The sequence below is a fragment of the Hippocampus zosterae genome, chromosome 3, assembly GCF_025434085.1.
Source record: "Hippocampus zosterae strain Florida chromosome 3, ASM2543408v3, whole genome shotgun sequence".
NCBI lineage: Eukaryota > Metazoa > Chordata > Actinopteri > Syngnathiformes > Syngnathidae > Hippocampus > Hippocampus zosterae.
In genome coordinates, this window is record NC_067453.1 from 16,978,743 (window position 1) to 17,004,266 (window position 25,524).

General features: G+C 43.8%; 2 protein-coding genes across 2 annotated transcripts in view; one reads left to right on the forward strand and one right to left on the reverse strand.

The window, feature by feature from the left end:
• Window positions 1–25,524, reverse strand: part of sephs1 (selenophosphate synthetase 1) — a 162,189-nt gene that overhangs the window by 79,010 nt on the left and 57,655 nt on the right. The gene's annotated exons all lie outside the window — the stretch shown is intronic.
• The window catches only part of LOC127597311 (transcription factor Maf-like), a 49,678-nt gene continuing 28,631 nt past the window's right edge, over window positions 4,478–25,524 (forward strand). The window contains exons 1-2 of the mRNA XM_052060295.1: window positions 4,478–6,105; window positions 12,810–12,879. Coding sequence (XP_051916255.1) covers window positions 5,090–6,105; window positions 12,810–12,837 — 1,044 coding nt within the window. The 5' untranslated portion in view covers window positions 4,478–5,089 and the 3' untranslated portion in view covers window positions 12,838–12,879. The remainder of the gene's footprint in view (window positions 6,106–12,809; window positions 12,880–25,524) is intronic.

Below are 25,524 nucleotides of genomic sequence, written 5' to 3' on the forward strand. Positions count from 1 at the left end.
GTCATATTCACCCACTGCATTTAAGTGCAAACCTAAGACACAAACTACTTTACTGCCAAACAGAGTCCATACAACAATTTTTTTTTGGGGGGGGGGGTAGGGGAGCTAAAATGGGACCTAGAGACTTACTTTGGTCATTTGAGTCACCCATAGTCCACTCCAATAGAACTTGTGCACCTTTGTGTGGGTTCAGTGGTTATCCGGTGATAATCTTCTTGACCGTCTGACTTTTGTGTGACTTTAAAGGCATACGTAGTTTAAAAAACAATGTGAGAAGTTGTACAATGTCACAGGCACTTGGCTTTAAGTGTGTGGAAAAAATAGTCGGTCACTCCTTGCCACACACTAAGCGATTGACCTGTACACACAATATCTACTCGCTCCAACTTGTGGTGTTCTTATCAGGAAATAATGCCATATATGCTCACGTTCGCTATTATTTCTTTTTTGAACCACAAACAACACATCATTGGTGTCAAGGAAGAAGTGGCTTGACCTTGCCCAGATGGATGGATGGATAGATAGCTAGATAGATAGAAAGAGACTCTCCATGCTTCGCTTTTTCATCCATGGTTACATATGAAATTATAGACATAGTAAACTGTTATTGGAAAACAATATAGCTCCTGGATATTCTTTATTGGTACAGTCTGACAGTGGCCAGTTATTTTGTTTGGAAAGCTAAGCTTTTTTTTCTACCTCACCATCTACACTGGTTGAAATGCGGCTGATGCATGGATTCCAACTGGCTGTAACCAGAAGCACTCCCGGAATCTGATTTCTGAATCGGATCGGCTCAAATCTAGAACGAAACCAGTCTTTATGTTGTAAGTACCGTAGTTGAATGGTGTGTCAGTGTAATCTGCAAAAATGTACAAGTTTGTTTATAAAAATGTTAGTAGTACTGTATGCCTCGCTTAGCAGCGCTGACAAGGACGGACTGTGCTCTGCATATTCGTACAAGGCTCATTCACCTTTACGGCTTGTTAATAAACACAAGAGCAGGACACTACATCGTGCCATTAGGATCTAATGACTAAATATAAACACATAAAATACAGTATGTCCGGCCTTGCTTCTATTACCAGTCTGCATTTATACCGCAACATCAGATGGGACACCTTTTCTGTTTAATATTTATTCCGAGGCGACCATGGGCCCTCTGTTGTACGCAGTAATGAATAAAACACGATGTTTATCCTCCCATGTTTAACGTTAAATCCTCCTGAACAGTCACGGGGACCAAGAGAATATTTACTTGTGTTGAGACACTGGGGAGTTGGATTATCTGCAGGCGGCTTTGTAGTTTTCTGAAGCATCCCCTCCCTCCGCCTCACCGCCCCCCATGTGACATGTTCCATAGAGAATGCTCTTATTTACACTCCGGCCCTTTGTGTATAGGCCTTGTTATTGTTTGCTTTCGGGTGGCTCCACTCGTACGGGATGGGCCTCGGAGACGACACGAGATGATCACGGTGTTCGTTGGATTTCAAAGCATGCGTGCTGCCATTCATCCATTTTTCACTCCGCTTTTCCTCACGAGGGTCGCGGGCGTGCTGGAGCCTATCCCAGCTGTCTTCGGGCAGTAGGTGGGTTACACCCTGATCTGGTTGCCAGCCAATCGCGGGGACAACAAAGACAAGCAACAATCCGCGCTAACAATCACACCTATGGCTAATTTAGAGTGTCCCATTAACCTGCTTTCCATGGTTTTGGAATGTGGGAGGAAACCGGAGTACCTGGAGAAAACCCACACAGGGACAGGGAGAACATGCAAACTCCACACAGGAAAGCCAGAGCCGGAATCGAACCCTGCACCTCTGCGCTGTGAGGCGGATGTGCTAACCAGTTCAGCTGCCCTGCGTGTTGTCATAACATGCTTTAACATAATAAGGTATTTTCGTAAGGACAAAAGTGAATAGTTTGCATCTTGACACCCTGCATGTCCACTTGCACTGAATTTCAAATTCTTGTAAAGTGAAAATAAAAGTCTTCTAAACTTGACACACCACAGCAACTGGCATTTTGACTTGGACTAGCTAGCCGGCCCACACGAGTGTGCACAACTGTGCACGTACGCGGACCTATACACTGACTTGCAATGCCCTCTGTAACCGAGAACTCATTGTGTGTCACAATACCCGCAGTCAGTGCTTCATGAAATAAAATGCAATCCATGAGGTCTGCTTGACATTGATTGCAAGAATCAAACGTTCTATGCCAACAAGATTCCAATATTTTTTTTTCATCCACACATACAGTATCTCCTGACCACACTGGCTACCACATAGCTCTGCCACTGATTTTTATTGGTCCAGTTTGCGGTCGAGAATGTAAATGGATTAATGAGCTGCTCCCTCTAAATTGTGGGCCGGTCTCTTTGGGAAAAATGGATGAAAATGATATTTAACTTGCACCACAACATCCCGGAAAAGAAACACGGGCCCACCGGGCTTCTGCCCTGAAAGCCAGATGGCTGAAAAAAACGGAAATCATGTTCCAGAACAATAAAAGATTAAGCCCTTCTCTCCACTCACCACACACCCTGTGAGGGTATCCTCTAAATGTACTGAAACCGCTCACCTTTCAACTGCTAATCAAATAGCACTTATAACAACCTGGACAAATGGATGCTACATTGTCCAGAATGTTTCTTGTTCAAACAAATAATTACATATTTGAGCTATGAAACAATATCATCTTAACGCCTCCCATGGCTTCCTACTCAGGAAACTGAGGTCTTTTGGGGTTCAGGGGTCACTCCTTAAGACGTTCTATAACTCGGTGGTGGCCTCGGCCATCCATTATGGCATTGTCTGCTGGTCATGCAGCATCTCAGCCCGGGACAGAAAGAGACTGGAGCGAATGGTCAGGAAGGCCAGTTCTGTCCTGGGTTGCTCCCTTGACACTCTGGAGGAGGTGGGCAACAGAAGGATGCTAACTAAGCTAAAAGCTATGATGGCCAGTCCCTCCCACCCCCTCCAGCCCGCCCTGACAGCACTTGGTAGCTCCTTCAGCCAGAGACTGTTACACCCGCGCTGCAAGAAGGAGAGATACCGATGCTCGTTCCTACCGACTGCTGTCAGGCTGATGAATAAAAAATAACAATCATAATAATAATAATAATTAAATGATGTGAAGGAAAATTGTAAATAGTACTGCGATTTATCCATTTGTGTTCATATTGTATTTAATTGAAAGATGTTTGTTGTTTTTTTTTCTCTTTCTCCTTTCTTCTTTCTACATACATTCTTGCTGCTTGAGGCTGTAAATTTCCCCAGTGTGGGGCGAATAAAGGATATCTTATCTTATCTTATCTTATCTTATCTTATGGCTGGAATACATCATCCATGCGTTCTCAAGTGCCCGTGCCAATGTGAAGCAGCTGCACACAACCTGACATGTCAGACTTTTTTTTGGTGTGTGTAAAGTAGCCTGTCCTTGTTTATATATTTAATCAACATAGGAGTTAGCTTATTATATTTATCATTTTAAAAAAATCACTTTAAAAATGTCAAAAAACTGATGGCTGACAACACATAAACCATGTGATGTGAATTTGACCAATTACACAGTAGTGTCGTGAGTTGAGAGTGTCCAGACCTTTTTCTACAGCTTTGCTAATGGACTGTTTTCCAGCCAATCACAGGAGAAAAACAACCCATTCATACTCATAGACAATTAGGGGTTTCAATGCACCTAACTTGATTTTGGAACGAGGGAAGAAAATAGACAAAACAAACGCAAGTATGGGGAGAACATTCTAACTTCATACGGCTGGTCATAGCTGAGATTTGATTCTCTTCACTTCAGAAGTGCATATCAGTTTACTGTCGGTTGACATCACCACATTTTTATTAGACCGTGGTGGTGTAACTCCGACATGATAGTGACAGCTATCGCTAATAGGCCATTTAAATTGCAGTAAGATGCCGTGCAAGTCTACAGAACTGCAAGCCACAATAATTGACATATTGATCAGGTGGAAGCACAAATATGATCTTTTCTGGCGTCTTGCTTCATCATATGCTGGACAAATCTCTGACACATGGCAAAAGTCAATTGAACTCTTCACGCACCTTCATGAATTACTTATTTGTATCAAGAGGGGGCGACATTGGGTTTCTTAAAGCTGTCATACACTTCGACCAGGGCGCACATGTTCATCTCTGGCTCTTTTGTGTTTGTCAAGCTGTCTTTTTATTGCTGTTATATTTGTATTCCTTCCATGTTTTTTCTGCCATTTTGAGAGCAACAGCGCAATGCTTTATTCATTTGATATAGACACTTTGAGGTGAATATTTAACTTATGAAGTGTTGCCAATTGATGTGATTAAGAACAAAATGTGCAAATTGCACAAAAGCTTTGTGCATTTAACATAATATAATACACGAATAAACAATAGACTTAAATAACAATACTTTCTGTGCGTTTGACAAACGTTTAGCTTTTATTATGCTAATAAGCTCCTGCAGCTCATTGGCAGTTTGGCTCAATTTCAGTTTGGTGACGTCACACCTCTTCTAAAATGAGCAACGCTTTTTTACTCTAGATAAAGACAAAAAAAAACTGAAATCTATCAATCCCTGGGTGGGGGTTTCCTTTTTTCTCCACCCTTCCAGCCCATTTCTTGGTCTCCCCTCCCGCTGCTGCTCCTCCTCCTCCTCCAGCAGCAGCGGCAGCGGAAGGCAACTATTTGCCCGGGACACATACGTGAGCTTCCTCAAATTGGCGCGCTAATCCTAAAAGGAGCCATGAAGTGTTAAATGGCAGAAAGAGGCAGAGCGGCGCTCAGACTCACGCACGCCGGGAGAGAGGCTGGGAACACCGCTGCTGCTCCACTGCGTCACATCGAAGGGGAACACATAAAGAAAAAAAGAAAAATACACCCAAACTTCTCTTCCGAAGCAACTCGGCGCTGCGCAAGTAGTGCGGAGCCCCGGCCGTACTTTCCTTCTTCTTTTTTTCTTTTTTAATTTCCCAACAATCCAAATAAAGAAAGAAATCAAGCTGGCTCAGTGCGTGTCTCAACAGCCCAGTTTGACAGGTGCTCCTCACCCCCTTTGGAGGACTGTCAACAGCAAGAGGATGGCATCAGAGCTGGCAATGAGCAACTCCGACCTGCCCACCAGTCCCCTGGCCATGGAATATGTTAATGACTTCGATCTGATGAAGTTTGAAGTGAAAAAGGAGCCGCTGGAGCCCGATCGCAGCATCAGCCAGTGCAGCCGCCTGGTCGCCGGGGGATCCCTGTCTTCCACCCCGATGAGCACGCCCTGCAGCTCGGTTCCCCCCTCTCCAAGCTTCTCGGCGCCCAGTCCGGGATCAGGGAGCGAGCACAAGGCGCACTTGGAGGATTTCTACTGGATGACCGGCTACCAACAGCAGCTTAACCCCGAGGCTCTGGGCTTTAGCCCGGAGGACGCCGTAGAGGCGCTGATCAGCAGCAGCCACCCGCTTCAGAGCTTCGACGGCTATGCCAGGGGGCAGCAGTTCGCCGGGGGGGCGGCACCGGCGGGCGCCATGGCCGGGGAGGAGATGGGCTCGGCGGCCGCCGTGGTGTCGGCGGTCATCGCTGCGGCCGCGGCGCAAACCGGAGCGCCCCACCACCACCACCACCACCACCACGCGGGGGCACACCACCCGTCGTCCGGGTCCCAGTCCGGCGGCGGCGGCGGCGGCGGCGGAGGAGGAGGCGGAGGCGCAGGGGGCAACCACCATCACCATCACCACCATCCGCACCTGCGCCTGGACGAGCGCTTCTCGGACGAGCAGCTGGTGACCATGTCGGTGCGGGAGCTCAACCGGCAGCTGCGCGGGGTCAGCAAGGAGGAGGTGATCCGCCTCAAGCAGAAGAGGAGGACGCTAAAGAACCGCGGCTATGCCCAGTCGTGCCGCTACAAGCGGGTGCAGCAGCGGCACGTCCTGGAGGGCGAGAAGACGCAGCTCATCCAGCAGGTGGACCACCTCAAGCAGGAAATCTCCCGGCTGGCCAGGGAGAGGGACGCCTACAAAGAGAAGTACGAGAAGCTCATCACCACCGGCTTCCGAGAAAACGGGGGCTCCGCCAGCGACCACAACCCCTCGTCCCCGGAGTTTTTCATGTGAGTCTCGGCGTCAAGCAAATACAAAGTTTTCAGCTTTTTTTTCTCTTTTTTTCGATTTTAAACAAACTCTTCATTTCCCGCAGTTTACTCATTTGTGCGTAAAATTACGCATGCGAAATGTCACATGAGGACAAATGTCTTGGCATTTCTGGGTGAGAATGATCAAATGATTTGATTAGCTCTCAGGAGGAGTGAGTTAGTCGACTTTGGAGTTTAGTTTTGCATCGATTCAGCTTGTCGTGCGTTGAAATGATTCATCATCGCTTATCATTTACTCACCTAATAACAGCCGACGGACATTAAGTTTCGTGTTGTACGTGCGTGTTCAGAGTACTTTAGTCTGCCATTTTCGGAGCCACCCATTGCCCCCTTTTCTCAGTGAAACATCCAAACTAAAACAGTCCAAGTTTGGAAAAACAAACAAACCAACTGTGGAGCCATGCATGCTGGTTTCTCTCTCTCGCTCTCTTTTTTTAAATTTGTTTGTCTATTTTACTGCATCGCTCAGCCTCGTTTGTGGATTCTGGACAGCATCCACGCGTCATCTGGACTCTCACACACTTTTTCGCGTCCTATTTGGAGCCCACTCAGGTCGGGATGACAATGAAATAAATCAATTGTTGCTTATATTTAGGATGCGCCGACAGACACTGTTTTAATTGACACCGACTACACACAAACTAAGTACAATCGCTGACGGCATCAACAAGTGGGCCAAATTGTTGCTCAAAATGAACTCTCATTCGTCAGTATTTTGTACTTTTTGAGGACTTTACGCAAAACTCTGCGGGTCGTTAAACAAACTGTAAAATTATGTTCTACCAATGTTAAGCATCGTCCATCAGTCATTGTGATATCCTCTTTGCAGTCTCAGTGAAGTAGCGACAACACACTTTTAAAATGAACTTGAATACATACATCATTCAGCAATTGAATGGAAAAAATATTTCCTCCTGCTGATGTTTTATTTCTTTTCTTTAATCGCGCGCCGCGTGCGTGACTCTCGGCCTGTACGTTGACGCCACAAAACTTTGTGTTGTTTTGTTTGCCTTTGATTTTGGATCAAGATGGAACGAAAACAGACATTTTAAATGATACGAATGAGGAGTGACAGTAAATGCCTCCTCGAAGTGGAAGGGCAACGCGCAATTTTACGCACGGATTTAACACGGCAAACATGACGACACGCGAGGTGTTATTTTATTTCCCAGTCCACGGTGCATTATCATTCATTTTTCTAGATCATGTCCGCATTAGTTTGTGGATTATTATTTTTACATTTTGACATTGGTGTTCTACACTTGTTGCGAACATCAGAAATCTGAAATCCCTTCCGAATATTACAGCCGCACGCACACATGCACGCACGCGCGCGCGTACACACACACGGGCAAAATTAAAAAAATATCTACTAGCTGTTTATTATATTGCGTTTGAGCTAAGTCCACATGTGACCGCTGTGTGCAACGCATCCAGTCAATGATTGATTTTTGAGTAAACTTGCACTTTTTAACTTGACAGACGTCCACTTGTTGCATTGGCTGTATGCACGAAAAATACGCCCCAAAAACCTTCATAAAAAGATTTGTGACATTGAATCACGCATGCAGCTGAATGGAGGAAAATGAATTATTTTCCGACATTTTTTTAAAACAATAACTTGCAGACGCGTAACTGAAACCAATAGTTGATCACTATTTTAATGCTGATCATAGCAACGCGGTTTTACTTTTTAAAGATGATTCAACGTTTCGTTTCATTTGACGAAAAAAAACATGACCAAAAAAAAAAAGGCCACACGAGGAGAGAAGAGAAACGCTGTTGAATAAGGTCACACTACGCTTGCGGTGTTTGTGTGTGGTGAGCGCACTTGGCCGTGAGAAGGTGTGCCGAGCAGGGATTTGGTGGGGTGGGGTGGGGGGTGCAAGCGAAGAGCCGTTAGTGGTTCTTTCTTCAAATGTCTGCGATTCTTCTCGAAACTTCGCACTGTGGTGAAAATGGTTGCATGGGAAAGTGCGCACACACACACGCGCGCGCGCGCGCACACACACACACGGTGACCAGCAACCTCTGTGGTCTGGAATTAGTTGATGTTTTGTACAGCCTGGATGATGATTTTGTGTGTCGATTCCCTGGCCGCCTTCCTGCTCCTTCCTCATGATAAGCGATTGGAGGAATGTCCCGGAGAAGCCTTTTAGAGTCTGTGTGTGTGTGTGTGTGTCCACTAATTTATGGGCCTTCTTATCTGATTAGGTCAATAGTGTATTTGACTTAATTGCATTGATGTTACAACTCAGAACTGGACATTTCAATACTCCTGCCATGCCATTGTCTCCTCAAGTACAACTTTGCTTATTGTGGTGTGAGGGAAGTGTTGGTGTATTGTATGTATCTGTGTGTGAATGTGTATGTGTATGTGTATGTGTGTGTGTGTGTGTTCTGGCCGATATTTCACTTCCTGCGCTGAAGAAGCAGTAAGCGAACACAGCAAATGAAACACGCCAAGACAGACTCATCGCACATATGGCCGCATTATTATTCCCCTCAAAATGAAGAGTGATTCTATTCTCCTCCTCGCCCCGTATTGACTCGTCACACACTTTGCAGTCCACCCTGTGATGAAGTTATTAAAGATAATGTAGTTGTCCCCTGTCACCGTATTGGGCTGGTGCACTTTTCAGGTCAACTATGGGAAATCGCTTTGAAATGTATCACTATTGACATGTGAATCATGGCGCCGTTAGCTCACTTTTATGCCTCGAAATTAACAGCAAAGAAAGGATGCGCCGCCGTCCATTTGCCGGAGTGCTCGCTGACCACCCGTCTGTGTCTTTTATTTGACCTTGTGCAGTGGAGGTCGAGTAGATGCTAAGTACATTAAATCTATGGGAATGTGTCATTTGATCTTGGCATTGTAGAGTTTGTTCTGTACTTTGCTTGAATCAGCCCAAAAATCATGTGAAATAAATGTCAAAGATGGAAAAAAGCCAGCCTGTTGTTGTTATCATCTATAACGGAAAGAGTTTTACATTCTCACAGTGAATCATCCTCTCCTGCTCAATTTGCGACACTACATTTTGTTCAAGCTCTTGGAAAGAACAGCAGACGCCTCAGCAACTGATCTGCTCTGCATCTGTATCACTCGGCACAATAAACATTTCCATTCGATGTGATTTAAACGGCTTGCATTCATGCCGCGGTGTGGCGTGGCGTGGCATGGCGCGGCACGTCTGTCACATGCACCTGGAGCGGCCGACTGTCTCGTCCTGAGTTATGTGCCATTTATTTGAAACACCAAGAATGTGTGTGTGTGTGTGTGTGTGTGTGTGGTGGGCAGAGCTCTCGTGATGGTCTGAATCCAATCCATTGATCACCAGCCCCAACATGAAGCCCCCCTGCAAGATGCAGTACAAAAGCAGTCTGAAAAAAAATCTCGGTTTTGTTAAGGTCTTCATTTCGCAGTGCGATCCAATACGAGAGCGGAGTCTGTCTTTCCAACCATAACGCTTCCGCTCCATTTTCATTGAGATCCAGGGTGAGACTTTGTTTTTGGAGTTGTAGTTTGCAGTGGGCTGCAGCTGCACTGCATCACATCGGGAGGTTTTACTGCTGTTTTGACTCTTGTGAAGCCTGCTGAGACAGCCCTGAATATGGTTTAGTACAGAAGTGGGCAAACTACGGCCCGCGGGCCAAATCCGGCCCGTTGGTCTTTTTAATCCGGCCCGCCGAAGGTTGGTACACAATTAAGGTTCGATGTCAACGACTGCATTCATTTCATTTGGACTTGTAATGACAGGCATTTCAACGCCAGGTGGCACAGTTACTTGAAGTTGCAGAGCATAGGGAGGAAGGGGGAGACGATACGGAAGCCTGCAGTAGCGCCAAGCCAAGCAAATCCCGTTCAATACGACGCAATAATGTACTCTTAAAGTCTGGAAAACGTGTGAAAAAATACAAAATACTGCTTTCTGAATAAAGAAATCCAACTAATATTATGTTGAATTGAGTTCACCCTTTTGATCCGGCCCTCCATAATATTTTCTGGTTCCCCCTATGCAAAAAATAATTACCCACCCCTGGTTTAGTACTACTGTATACCAGTGCTAACTATGACCGAAATCCTAACCTCTTACAATGCACCTCAGTCCAAAATTCTGCATTATTATGTTTGTAAAGTCAGTCTTTAGATACAGTTCCTGTTTTTGGCCGATAGGCAATGGAAATCTCTGTCATGTGGCCTGTGAGTGTTTTTATGTTTGAACAAAAATCAGCCATCTCTGGTGACCATCTTGTAAGGGTAGTTTGGTAAAGAGGAATCCACCGTGCCCAAGAAAAGCAACCTATCGGGGACAGGAGGTGTGACTTACATGGTGTGACAATAAATTAATTAAAAAAACATTTCATGTATTACGAATGAGATGCATTTCTGGTGTAACAACAGAACAGATCAGCTCATGATGAGTGCGCCCACGACTGCAGTTTAGTTGACACTTTGTAAGTTTTGCCTTCTGTCACTAAATTGGTTGTTTTTCTCATGTGTGGTCCTTTCATGTAAATCGAAATAGAGGTTCCAAATGGGTACAGGGAAGGCAGGTCTTTCTTTACCCCTCTGGTGAAACATTGTCAATTTATAATGATTGTATTAACAAATGGCAAAACCGTTTTTTTTTCCTCCTCAAACTATATGTATATATTCGCTGCTCGGTGCTGCGCGTGTGTATGAAAGGGGAATATTCAACTAATTAGGATTTAATGTCGCGTGCCGTCTCCGTTGACGCTTTCAACAGTGCGTTGATTTGCAGGCCACAGAGTCCACTGTGTGTTTTAGACCACATGCAGTGAACACGAAGGAAGGAGGAGGTAGCGCGTTGCGTGAACGCGTGCCGTTGCGGCGCTGGAGGCCAGCCAGAGTCTTGCGCGTTTGTAGCTGCATCTCAATGAAGCGAGAGAGAGAGACAGAGAGAGCGAGAGATGATTCACCCGCTTTGTGTGTGTCTCTGCCAGTCAAACAGACATTGATCTCAAAAGCAAGGCAAGGTGACCCGCCCGTGATGTTGTGCAGGTTTCCAAACACTCCCTCTCTCGCTCTGCTTTTCATTTGCACCTGAGAAGGGCCTTGACCCCACACGCTGCTGCCATGTAGCACGTGGGCCCCGGCGCCCTTCCTATCAATCCACGCGTGTGTATGTCCGTGTTGGAAGAAACCCACATATGCAAAGCAGGTGCATATGTGGAAGAAAGGCAAGTGTTTCAGTGCAACAAGGTCTCATAGGAATTGAATCGAAAATCATGCAAAACAATATAACTCAGCTTGTCAGTTTGCAGATCGACTTGATTTTCACACGGGACGTTTCCTATCACACCACAGCAACTATTAATGCAATAATTATTTTTAAAAAAACACAATTTGAAGGAAACAAGAATTCTGAGCAGTACGTGTCACAACGATGGTGGACATGCGTCCTCAAATTTTTTTTCTCATTTTTATTTTTGTGTGACTAACAAAATCAGAGGCACATTTCCATTTCATTTTTGGGGACATTTTTAATTCCATCAATTGTATCATTATGACTTCCATCCATCCATCCATTTTCCACCGCTTATCCGGGGTCGGGTCACGGGGGCAGCAGCTTTAGGAGGGAAGCCCAGACTTCCCTCTCCCCAGCCACTTCTTCAAGCTCTTCCTAACTCACCATCAAAAATATTATATTTCCCGTTTTCAGTCATTGTTGGAATGTCCGGCGTAATTCAACCCTATTTAACTTGGTATATACCAGCAAGCAACATTTTAATCTTGTAATCTCTTTACAGCGACATAATGAAAAAAAACACACTTATTATCTTGCATGTCATTATTTTTTTATTGATATTATGATGGGAAATTAAAAATGATGTCAATTGTCCTATTAGGATAACACGGGTGTGACCTTTATTGTTGTGTTAACTTGATTTCCCCAATCTCATCATGGTCAAAATAAACCAAAAAATAAAATTTTCAAATCAGCCCACCGAAATGGTTCATTTTGTCGTGATTAAAGCATTACTTTTAATCCAACATTCGAGTAAATTCTTGTGAAATCTTAGTGGCTTCACTCCAGTCACATATTGACCGTTGTTTCACTTCACGACGTGGCGCCTCAGCTACTGGGAGCTCCACCGCAGTCGAAAGGGGCAGAGTCCATTTGACCAGAGTGGGATTATCAGGACTTGAATGGCTGTCATTGTTCGTCGCAGCTGGATGGAGAGAGGCGGCATAATCTTCTTTGTCACTCCACACCTCAGTTCTCCTTCAAGGAGTGTGGCCAAGTATTATATTTTTTGAGAAAGATTTATGGTTGACATTTTTTGTACTGTTTTGAGGACGCTTGTTTCTTAATGCTGATGTTCAATCTACATAAATCTTGTGGGTCGTTGGTTCCCCCCCCCCCCCCCCCCCCGTGGTCATGTTTAAATTCATAAATGCCACGTATGGTGTGTTGCTTTTTTGTAAGTTGTTAAAGGCACTTTTAAGGAACAAAACAAAGAATATGTATCAAAAAAGACTGACTCGAAAAATGAAGTTTTTACCGGTTTGTACCGCAAGTCAAACAAAATATGTTTTCCAAATATTACATCAGAAATCTGACTTGTGGCTTCCGGCAAAGTCACTTTATGTCTTTCTTTGCTCTTAAAACTAATTCCCAATCTCTTCTACATTTCAGGACATCAAGAAAATTCCTCCATCTGTGATAGAGAATTTGGACTTCAACGTCCCGTAACCCTCAGTCAGAGGTAACCAGCATCTTTTGAACCAATACTTTCAACGAAACCTCTCTCAATAAGGTGTTTTTATGATTAGTTTTTTGTCCCCCATCATGGTATGTGCCGAGGAAAAATTCAAACCCCAAATCACAATTTATCTTGACTGTTGTCAATTGTAAAAGCATTCCTTCTCCTCCCGTGAGCCTCCGAAGGTTCAGAAATAATTCAAACGGGACAACTTAGTGAAATAAATCTGTGTTAAAATGATGAACTGTCAGGCGAGATCTTTTTTGTGGACAAAGCGCTTGCGTGTACCGATTTATTTCCATGCAGATTTTTGACAGCCGACTCCCCGAGGAGCCTTTTATGATTAGATGCATTTGGCAGTTGATATTTAGCTCAGTGGGCGACCGCACTCCTTCCTCTCTCTCTCTCTCTCTCTTCGCTCTCTGACAAGAAGCGCTTGATTGACAGGAGGGGCTCTGACACACGGCGCGCTCATGGGGGATAAGGCCAAAAACCTTTCACTTCATGTGCTGACCCTGTGAACCTCCTTCACCCGACCCTCCTCCCTCCGAGGAGCCAGACGCTGTGCATGTAATTTTGACTTTATTTATAGTTCATATTTGACTGACACAGCAGATGGGAGGGGTTGAGATACACAAGCATAAAAATACAGATTTAAGAAAAAAATCTGAACTGACTTTTAAAATGTGAGAGATCGCACATATTACGAGTAAAAATCTCAATACATATGTGGTGTTTCGAAATAAATAGCCAATGCACCTCAGATACAGATAATTATGTATGATGTAATACCAAAATTGCCCTATGAGAGGTAGCAGAGTGCCAGAGGGCATCCAGACTGCCCAAAAACGGGAAGAACAAGAAGAAGCTAGCTCATCCGGTATCTCCTCTCCTTGTCATTTCTCCTGTGGTGAGTCACTTGTGAGACATCTTATATGAACAGCTAATTGCTGCCGTGCCTCCCTTTTGTGTTATCCGTAATGTAAGTGTAAGTACCGTCATACATATTGAACAGGTTTAACATTTGCGATTGTTGGGCCCCGACCTTTTTCAGAGCAGACCAGGGAGGAGGAAAAATAACTTTTAACACCACACTGGATAATCTTTCAGAGACATCCAAGAATCAGGCCTTTGCTGACCTTTGTCGGAAGGGAGTAAAAATGCTCAACTTTGGTCCGACTGTGTTTTTGGATTTGCCGGCATAAATATTGAACAATTATATGCAACATTTACAATTGATTTTGATTGTGAGGGAGTGAAAACTGTCAGCACGTACTGTTGGTCTTACACTTGAGAATTTACCATCGAAAATGTTGAACACTGACGATGCCGTACGCTTTTACGAGCAGATCAGTAACACGTGTCACACCAGTGGATAAATGCTCAGCATAATCAATCAGAGACATCCAAAGATCTTTTAACAAAAAAAAATGCTCAAATTTAGGCCAATTATAGTGACACGTCTCTCCCAGTCATGGATTTGTCAGGAAAAATATTGAGCAAGTTTAAAGTTGACGATTGCTGGCGCTGACCATCACTCCTAACATAACAAGATAATCGTTTAAGAGAATCTTTCAGACGCATCCGAGTATCCACCTTTTGCTTATAAATGATTTCTACTAAACGCACTAAACGACCCAGCATGTTCTGCTATTTGAGTGGAATGAGCAGACGGACATGCTTAGTATGGGAGGAGTCGGGTCAGGCTGATTAGAATGCGGACACGTGGGGTGGACAGGAGGTGGGAGATAGACAGACAGACAGTCAGGGTAACCAGAGGCAGGCGATGACCTTCTGTACTGCTGTAGATCGAAGGCTTTATTTAAAAGCCTGGTCAATGTGCTGGGTGCTGCGGAGGTATCAGCCTCGCAGCCGGGCGACTCATCAGCAGCACTGTAATACAACTCTGGCTCTAACCTCCAATGCGCGCGCACACACAAATGCACACAAACGCACACAGTGGACACATCAGGTTTTACAGTGCAGCTGAGAGGCCGGACTGCGGAAATTACACCATCAGCATGAGCTAAGTTTACCATGCAGCAGGAAGAATACTTCACTCTTTTTCCAGGTCAACACAAAATGCTCCGTCATTCTGAACATGTGTGGCGCCCGAAGACGCAAGTAGCACATTGAAGACTCGACGGTGTGACTGCTTTTTGTCATTGATGAAATATGTGCCCACATCTCCAAAACGACTACTTTTTAGGAAATATAAAATCTTGCTTGAGTTACCAAACATGACATCCTTGAAGTTGGTTTTATACCATACACTGTTGTGCATCATGTTCAATCACTCATATATATCACAAAAAAATGGCAATTTTTTTTTGTACTCATTGATTTTAATGTTCTCAAAACATTAAAGTCTGCTCTTGTGCCGAGTCTGCAACAATTAAAAAGGCTTTCAAACTTCCTGTAACAATACTAATGACCGTGGTTACATCATCTTCCTTTTTCGAAGGAGGTCCTACAGCCATGAATGATGCAAAAAATAGATTAAAAAAAATCACATTTTCTGCACAAAAATTTACCTTTGTGGCTGACCAGTTCCCTCTGTACCAAGGCGTTTCAGCATGTAATTTAAATTAATTTTTAAAAATAGAAAAACGGGCATATGAAAATATAACAACAAACATGCTAACTAATTCCCACTCATTTTTTTTCTTGCAAAAAATAAAATAAATCCAGTCTTTCAAACTTTAGGCAACAATGCCACGATGCTACCATGGGGTCAAGAGGTCGAGTTATAAGACATTTCTCAGACAGTCTAAGCGTGCAAGGGAATTGCTAGATTTGACTCAAACGCACTATTTCGGCTAGCTAATAATTTAAACGTTAACAGACCATGTGAGTGGGGGACTGACCGCGAGTATCCACTTGTGAAAAAAATACTCAATTGAGCATGTGTAGACAAACATCCAAGCACCATAACCCCTTTCACACAAAGTTTCCAGAAAAACGGCACATCAGACGTGAGAACAGTCGTGCCGCTTTTTATTCACCTGTGCCTTTCGGACAGAACTTACCAAAGTGGGAACAAGAGGCAGACGCTGGAAAATTATCAACTTCGATCTTTGCATTCCGTATTTACACAGAACTGCTGCACAGAGAAAAAGACAGGTATGAGGAGCCATCTGAAAGGGGCTATTGGGTTCTTTTGACATAAAAGTGGCTATCATGAGTGTGCGGCTGAAAGGAGTACATCATCATTCAGTGTGCGCGAACACTTCGACGTGTTTTACATGTGACAACACGGTCAGGGCAGCAGTCAGGGACGAAACGCAGGATAGCGAGCTGGTGCAGGAGGACCCGTGCCTGTTTCAGCACTTTCCCTCTGACAGGAGCTGTGAGGTCACAGACGGGGCACGTTACAGGAGGTTTCGCAGCAATGCCACACCTCCAAGAACTCCGTCTCGCTTGCATCCCACCACCTGCAAGTTGTTAGTTTCCCATTGTCACACTCTCATTTATGCAGCTGCAGTTCAGTTCTGAGAAGATCATGTCATTGAACCGGAACATGAGAAAATCACATCGTTAGAACATGACATCATGCCATTAGAACTCATCGAATCATTCAAACATGAGAACGTCACATCATTCGAACACCATATCAGCAGATATATTAGAACATGGCAAAATCATGTCAATGGAACATCATGTCGCACGTCCGCTTAACACATTTTAATCACGTTCAAGCATTGACTATTTTTCAGTATAGAACATGAGGCCATCATTTCAACAGACCTGTTATGAAAGTGAAAACACATTGCTGAAGTACCAAAAGTAATTGATCATTACAATGTGCCAGTGACCCCAATACAATGAGCGCTTCGTAAAACGAATGTACCCAGAAGTTCCTCATCAGTAAGCCTGTTCTGACTTGAGTGCTCGTTCGTGTTCGACATAAAACAGGGCATTTATTTAACCATCAGCAGTTTTAAAGATACACACGAGAAACACAGAACAACTGTGTGTATAGATTTTAATCATTTTTTTAAGTGGGTTTTTTTTCTTCTTCTGTTACTTTCTGCTACATCTCAAAGCTGCGCCCTGCAGCCCCACCTCCAAACATCAGCTCCTCTTTTCAACTTATGTTAATATACAATCATCTCCCTGAGGTTTTCACTTGTTTGCCCCGATTGTGTTGTTTTATTCAAATGTGATTAGTTGTAAAGATGTTATGTGTGTATGCGTGCCTCTGAGCCACTGCTGTCCTCGGGTTGCGACTGGGTGCTGGCAGCGTGGTTGAGTGAGGAAAGCTGTGCGATTTCATGTTTTCTTCACGTATGGCTTGCAGCTTTCAGCCTGCAGCCTTCCTCCCGCCTGCAGCGTCCTCCTGCTCCTTCTCACACGGCAAACGCACACTTTGTTCCCCTTGCGTCACCGCAGCGGCTCCCGTTACTCAACTTATGTTGAATTGATTTTTTTTTTTTTAGTCCATTCCATAATCATCCTCTCACATTCTTATGCTTAACCTTCTCAAATCATCTTGTCCCATTGAAATGAATGGACATGCAAATAATCTGTTCCATTGGCCCAGAAAACACAAACATTTTGTGATGTGCTTTCAACAAGAAAAAAAAGCACTCAATACTATAAAATAGTACTATAATAACATTGAATGTAAATAATTAAACAGTTGGTGTATCATGATAATTCAATGGGCATTGTACTGCTTATTCTGGAGTGTGCATCTTGGCCACCAGGGAGCAATAAAACACATGCAGACATACAACATGCAGAATTGATAATGAAACACAGTAGACAAGCATTGCTTCTATACTGCAGTAACCTTAGTCGCAGAGGATAAAGAACGTATGCCTGCTTGTGTTGCTACTGATTGTGTTGAAGTATTTAGTCAAGTCAAGTCAACGGTATTTATAGAGCACTTTCAAACAGCCATTGCTGCATACAAAGTGCTGTACATGGAGCAATTTAACATGCACAATAAACAGTAAGTCAAATAACTCTAAAATGAATGGGGAGCCAGTGAAGGGATGCCAGAGTAGGAGTTATGTGCTCCCTCTTACGAGTACCAGTCAAGAGGCGAGCAGCGGCATTCTGGACCAGCTGAAGGCGCTTAATGGAGGACTGGCTGACTCCAAAGTAAAGGACATTGCAGTCATCGAGCCGGGATGTGACAAAGGCATGAATTACTGTCTCAAGGTGTTCATGTGAGAGGAGAGGTTTTATTTTGGCCAGCTGTCTAAGGTGAAAGAAGCTGGATTTAACCACGTCACCAATTTGCCGATCGAGTTTGAAATCACTGTCCAGTTTAAGGCCCAAGTTTGAGACTGTTGACTCAAAATAAGGAGACAAGGGGCCCAAGTCTACAGGATGGAATGTACAAGGGCCACTGGGACCAAACAATATCACCTCTGTCTTGAATTACAAGACATTTTGAATTTAATGAAAAAGTTTACAATTACTGCAATGCTGGTTTCATTTAGTCTGTTTATGGTGTTTTGCATTCAGCGAGAGGGTTTTGTTTGTCAAAAAAACACTTGATGTATACTGTGACTACTTTTGCCACGACTGTGTCTAATTGTATTCAATTGGCCCCATACTGCAGAGATGTTAACACGGGACAATGATAACAGTCCTCAGGACTTGTTTCCGCAGCAGAAAATGAGCGCGAAGATCACTCTGGCGACATGATTTATTCAAGGCGCCAAACTGTGTCTTGTGTAGGCCCTAAAGGATCCTATTTTTATAGCCGTCAGCAGCAACACTTCTCATACACACACATGCAGATTATGTATCACGGCGACGCCTTTGGGTGGACACAATGTGCGCGTTGCCTCTCACATCTCGTCTCAACCATCTTGCGGTGGCCGTCCCCGACTCCCTCCAACTTGGAAGCACCGTCAATGAGCTTTAATGGCACATATTTCCCGAGCCCGGGCCGAAACGGGATGCATCTCCTCCTTGTTAGCTTGATAAATAACCGGGCTGCTGGGAAAGTGCTGAATTTTAGCTTTCGGCCTCTATTTTCCGCCGGATGACATTAATTTTAAGTGGCAGGGGAAAAGTAGCGAGCTAATACGACAAATAAATAAAGAAGTGCGGGCACTTTGCTGCGACCTGCTTGTACGCACGCTCCTTTATTCAGTCGTAACCTACGCTCAACGGCCAATGCATTAGGTCACACTCTAATGAGATCCAATACAGAAAACAATGTGATTTTTGGGGTGCACTAGTGCAGAATGGCCTTGAATCATACTGAGAAATGCTTATAATAATAGTAATAGTTTTCTCCTCTTAGACAGTATAGCCAAGCAGGGCCCCACGATGGTAGACTGGTTAGCACATCTTCCTCAGAGTGCAGAGGTCGTGGGTTTGAGTCCGGCCTCACCTTCCTGTGTGGCGTTTGCATGTTCTTCCGGCTCCTCCGTGGGTTTTATCCAGTACTCCTGTTTGTAGGAGCTGTGCAAACAATATTTTTGATTCACTTGTCATTATGACACATAAATTGACATCATCATCTCTGCGTTTGTATCCATGAAGTGGATGTCTCTCATTCTTCCACATCCCAAACATACCCGTGCCCTCCAGATGTGATGCTGGCAGTGCAGCAGTCTTTGCTTTTAATTTTCTGCCCGTATTTATCACACGCGGTTGTTTGGCGGTCACGTGACCACGTGAACTACTGCCGAGTGGCAATTAAGGCTGATAAATCACTCATTTACAGGAAGAGGAGGAGGAGGATGCAGGAAACGAGTGAGGTGTGTGATACCAAGGAAGGGAAAGATTAATGAACAGCTTGTAGTCCTTCACAGATATTTTATTTGTTCATTTACTCGAAGCCACTGCGTTATTGTGTGTGCGGGGGGCCAGGGTGTGGAGGCAGTTACACAAAAAGAAGGATGCGGGTAGTTTCTGTGCTTTACTGCCATTGTGACATGACTACTTGTGCATGTATGCACCTGCAAACGTATTAAAATACAGTGAGACACTTGGCTGATGGATCTCCTCCGACTATAAACAGGAGAGTAAACACAGTCACGGCTCGGCATGTGGAGGAGTTTAATTGCACTATCCTTTATTTTTTGTCAGCACGTCGTCAGAAATGTTGCTCCATCCCTTTTTATTTCGGCATCTGGCGCTGAGGCTCACAGTGCAGTGATGGTATAAGTTACATCCGAAAGTGTGTCTCAGCAGCCCCGCTGCAGGTCAGTGCCCCACTGAGACTGCCCACTCACTTGAAAAAGGCTGATTAAAGATTCATGACAAGGGTGGTGGGGGGTGCGAGGGTGAATCAGTGCAGCCTTTTAATGACCAAGGAAGAAGACAGGTAGAGAGAGAGCGAGACGGTAGTGTTTTGTTTCATCTGCTCACAGGAAACCATTGAGAAGTTTCCACCTGCAACAGTCAGCACAGTGGGGATCTAATGTTGACAAATTAAACGAGGTACATACATAGCAACTTTTAACATCTTGAAGGCAAACGCCGCTGTCTGGAATGGATTAATTGGCTGCACATGATTTCCTATGGGGAATATTGCTTTGGATTTTGTACAATTCGGTTTTCGTCGGACATTCTGAAATGGATTAATGTCGAATACAGAGGTTCCACTGCAGTATGTCATAAATCAACAAAAAAAAAATGGTCGCTTGAAAAAAAAAAAAGAGAAACGTCGCGTCGGCATGCACCATGAACTGCGATATAGTGGGGAACACTGCACCCGAAATGACCAACACAGCACACGCTGCCCCACTGTTTCGTAAAAAGTCACAGCCACTTTTGGATTTCGGCTGCCTTATTAAGACACAGAGAAACTGCTTTACATCGTGAAGGAAAAATGAATGTACACCTATCACCCATGTAATAGTCAATAGAGAAAAATGCACCAGAGTGGACCCCTGCATACTTGCAGTTCAGCGCCCGCAGATTCACTGCGCAGATGGGTCAATATAATATTGACCCATTATATTTGAATATAATTCATAATTTTTTTTAGGACAGGAGATCCAACCTACATTTTTCGTGGAAAATGTTGATTTGTCCTCTATTTAGGGTCGGTACCTCAGTACTGCCATTCTACCTAATTTAAAAGAGATTTAGTAATACACGGAAGCACCAGAAACAGCAGGACAATATTTGCATCCGAACCATCTGGTCTTACCATCTGCAGCATCGCACTGCAGACACAACTCACATCACCGCTACACGGCCGCGCCCGCACACACGCCCGTATTGACATAGGCACTGCTCCTGTAGGGGTGGGGAATCGGCTTATTAGTGATACATTGGCCACAGGTCAAATACAGATTCCGTTCCTCTAGTCAGTGAGGAGGTCAAAGGTCATCAGGTCAGAGGCCGACGTGACGGCTTGTGATCGGTTTATCACAGTATGGGTCACCGGCAAAGCGACGAGAGCTTCTCAAATCAAAGTTGATTTGTATTTAACCCATTGCTGCTTTTTTCTTTTTTTCCTTCTTCCCATTTGTTTGTCTTGCATTCCTGCGCTGCAGTAACCACTCTCCTTTGAATAATTACGTGATCTTTTCATGTTCTATTAGCTCTCTCTTTTCCCTTGTGCTATTTTTTCATCTTCAAAGTGAAAGCTAAAATAGGGCGATCATTGCAATTTAATTACTACATATCCCTTTGTGAGTATGTGTTTGTTTGTGTGCTTGGATTTGCTGGCCTCTGCAGTTTTGTTTAGTTTTTTTTTTTCTCTTGGTCTGTGACTCCCGTTGCTTCCCCGTGTCGTAGCCCCGTATTTTTAGTGAAGTGCCACAGAGTTTATTTAAATAGATGAGAAACGCAATTCCCAAATTAGGGGGAATCTCCTGTCGCATTCTCTTCATAATAACCCCCAGCGTTGCACTGCATCCCCTTGACACACACACACACACACACACATCACACACACACACACACACACACACACACACAAAAGTGCATGGGGGCGCACACGCACAAATTATTGCAGACGCGGCATTTTTCACTCTCAGGGGTAAAGGTTTTCATAAATGAAAATAAACACTTTTCTTCATGTGGAGAAGAGAGAGGAGGCACTGGCAGAAATGACTTGGATACCTCAATGCAAGCAAGTATATGATGTAAGGGACCGCTTTTCGAGTGGAGTGCGTGCATAGTAAAGTATATTGTGCAAGTTAGTGCGAACGCATGATGTAGGTTTGAGGAAAATTGAAAGAAAAATCTTGAACAGTCTTAAAAAGGGAAATAACACGAGTTTAATGTCACCATTTGTTTGAAAAACATATGCCTTTGCACTCATAACGTTTTCGGCAGCCATTTTAACCTCACGCAATGTTTTGTTTTAGTGTGAGGATAAGAAAGATAAGATAAGATAAGAAAACTTTTTTTGTCTAACAATGGAGAAATTCTCAATTTACAGCAGCAAAATTATGAAAAGGAGAAGTACAAGAATAAAAAGAATATAAATAAATATAAATCTAATATAAATGTCTTCTTTCTACCCACAATCTTGCTGCTGTATACTGTAAACTTCCCCAGTGTGGGAAAAATATAGGATATCTTATCTGAAATTATAAAATATAAATATAATCATAGTAAAAATAGGTGAGTGGGGGTGAGTCCAGGTTTTCAGGTCTGTCTATCCAGTAATCTGACAGCATTCGGCAGGACCGTGTACGTAATCCATCCTAATTTTCCCTACTCATACATCGATTTTGTTTTCTGTTGTCTGATTCGTTTTGAATCTAGTCCTACTCCCTGTCTAATCTTTGCGTTACACCCACTTGAAGGGCATGTATGCTTTCTTTTCTCTCTCCACCTTTGTTTTTCCTCCCGACATTTCATTCAACAAAGCTCAGACAGCTCCATAACTATAACTCTCTCCTCCTGCTTCTTTGGTCCGCAACTAAACGACTTTGTCAGAAATAAAGAGCACTTATCTTATCTTCTGCCTCCACTCGCCGCTGCCCACGTCATGCAAACCGATGTCCACACACCTCTCTTGTTAGTGTATTTTCGTGCACGTCCCATTTTGTCAACGTGCACTTTTTCAAGAGGATACTTCACATGTAAGTGTAACAGACCAGCTTGTCGACATTGCTGTGTTTGTCACCTACTGTGACCTGTCCTGGCTAACTATAAATCGACAGTGCAGAGGTGCAGGGTTCAATTCCAGCTCCGGCCTACGTATGGAGTTTACATGTTCTCCACGTGCCTGCATGGGTTTTCTCCGGGTACTCCGGTTTCCTCACATGGTCCAAAAACATGCATGGCAGGTTAATGGAATCGAAATTGTCCCTAGGTGTGAATGTGAGCACGGATGGTTGTTCGTCTACGTGTGCCCTGTGATTGGCTGGCGACCGGTTCCGGGTGTACCCCGTACCGCCCCAAGACAGCTGGGATGGGCTCCAGCACCCTTGTGAGAATACTTGGATCAGAAACTGGATGGATGAAATTGTTCTACAGGTTATAGATTACCTTCATGGTGTAAAAAAGATTTTGAAGTGACTTGTTTTGCTGCAATGTTTCTGTAACACAAAGAAGACTGGCTTTGAACAAGGGTGTGTAGACTTTCGATACCCACGGTACGTTTGTTGGCCTATTTGCCGCCTTACCTGTGCGATTTGCCATGCACAATTTAAGACGGTCCTTTGTGTGAAGACGAAGAAAATGAGAGCAGAGGAAGGATGCGCTCAAGACGGAGAGATGAAAAGTGTGATAATTCTCCTGCTTCCCTTAGGCCTCTTGCAGCCCTGCAGGCCCCCTATAGGTCCCCTGGCACATGCCTGAGCAGAAAGCCAAGGCCTGCTAATTGGCCCCTGTGATAACACCATCACAGAGCGAAAAATGGGGGTGAAAAAGGCACATGTGAATGTTTGTGTTACACAATCACAGCATCGCCCAACACTTATTTTCATATCCCCCCCCTGCACCCTCCCATTCCCCAAGTAATAATTCATAGGTTTGTGATTCCCCTTTGAAGGGTGTTTGACTTGCAAGTCGTGATGAGTTTTCTGCCGATGAGCCTGCTCATTGAAGTCGGAAATTCGCTGAAAGACAATTAAAAACATGCTCGCCAGTTCAAAGCGCCGCTTCAGTCTGTAAACAGCTGGTTTCTCTCTAATTGTTTCATTATCTCCGTGTGGTTATTAAATGTAGCGTAATTGTTTAATTACCACAGCAGCTTCTGAAAAGGATTTGTCTTGAGTATCAAAACAAATTAATTAAACCCAATGCGCGCGCAACAACAGCCATGATAACAGCAGGTGTGTGCATGTATGTGAGTTTGTCCTCCACTTCCACATCTCCAGCGCTAAGCCTGTTTGTTTTTTAATCCTTCAATAAGATTTGTAGCAAACTGTCGCAGCGAAGGTAATACGAAGATTCTTCATGAGGAAACCAAAGATGCAAGGAGTGCTTTTGAAATATTCTGATCAAACCATCATCCCGCTTGATTTATGGTGAGACTGCAGTTCAATAATCAGCTAAATTAGGAGTGGGCAAACCTAAATTTCACAAACAAGCTGGGCGAGACCCTCTTGCATACCTATCTGTAGAAAAACGGACTTGACGCAAATCTCTTTCGGTGGCGGTGACAAACTTCTTACGATCCGTTTTTTTATCGGAATCAACTTCATGAACTCCAAACATTGTGTGGTGCTCACCGCACTGCCGTCGATGCCAGCGGCACTATATGCAGCGCACATCTGCACTATTGATAGATGATGCAGGTGGAAACACTTTATTTCAATTAGTGCACAGGAAGTAAGAAATAACGGGCAAATCGATTGTCATTCCGATACGTGACGGGCCCTCTTTCAGGCAGCAGGTCGAGATCTGCTTTGTTCACCCTTAAAGTGCCTTTTTCAAATGTCTCGATGAGGGGGAAACATCAAATCGTTTCCTTTGCTCTTGAAGCACAAGTGAGGAATGACTGTTTTTGCTTCCCAGATCCGACTGTGGTTCTTATAACTGAGATTGGATTTGTTTTATTTTAAATGTGATTCCAGATTAAGATGAAGCTGTGAGGGGTGTCGCGCCTGGTCCACTACATTTAGATAACGCTAAAAAGATGATTGAAAGAGATGCTTTTTAAACTGCACCATCACCATAAGTCATTACTATTGGATAAATTATTTCGTTGAGTGGCTTTAAAATGTGTTTTTATAATTTTGTTGCTGCGTGCTGCTAAAGTGACACAGAAAAAGTTAGACATGCTACATACACAGACAGAAGTGTTGTTATTCCTAAATAAATTATATTTTATTGTAAGACACAGTAACATTATGCACACACACTTCAAATGTAGGACATTAAACAACAAAAAGCTATAGAATGAGTCAATTAAAATCTGTTACACATAAAAATTTAATAAAAACACAAGTAGCAAACACAAATATGTTCAAATTAAAAGTAAAATACAACTGAATGGTGCTTATTCATGCACTTATACTGTACTTTTGGTCACTACAAGACATATCACTTTGAGAATCACTGCTTTCTTAAGATTTCTTTTTCACATACTCTTGCTTTAAAATATATTATTTTAGAGCCAAGTGCAACCAAATACCATTGATTTCTAAACCCAAATTTCCGATAAGTCTTTGAGCAAGTAGGGAAGAAAGGGGAGGTGAGTTCAGCCGAGCGGGACACACACAAGGTAACCTGGCGTGTACGCTGATATCGGGCGGGGGGGTA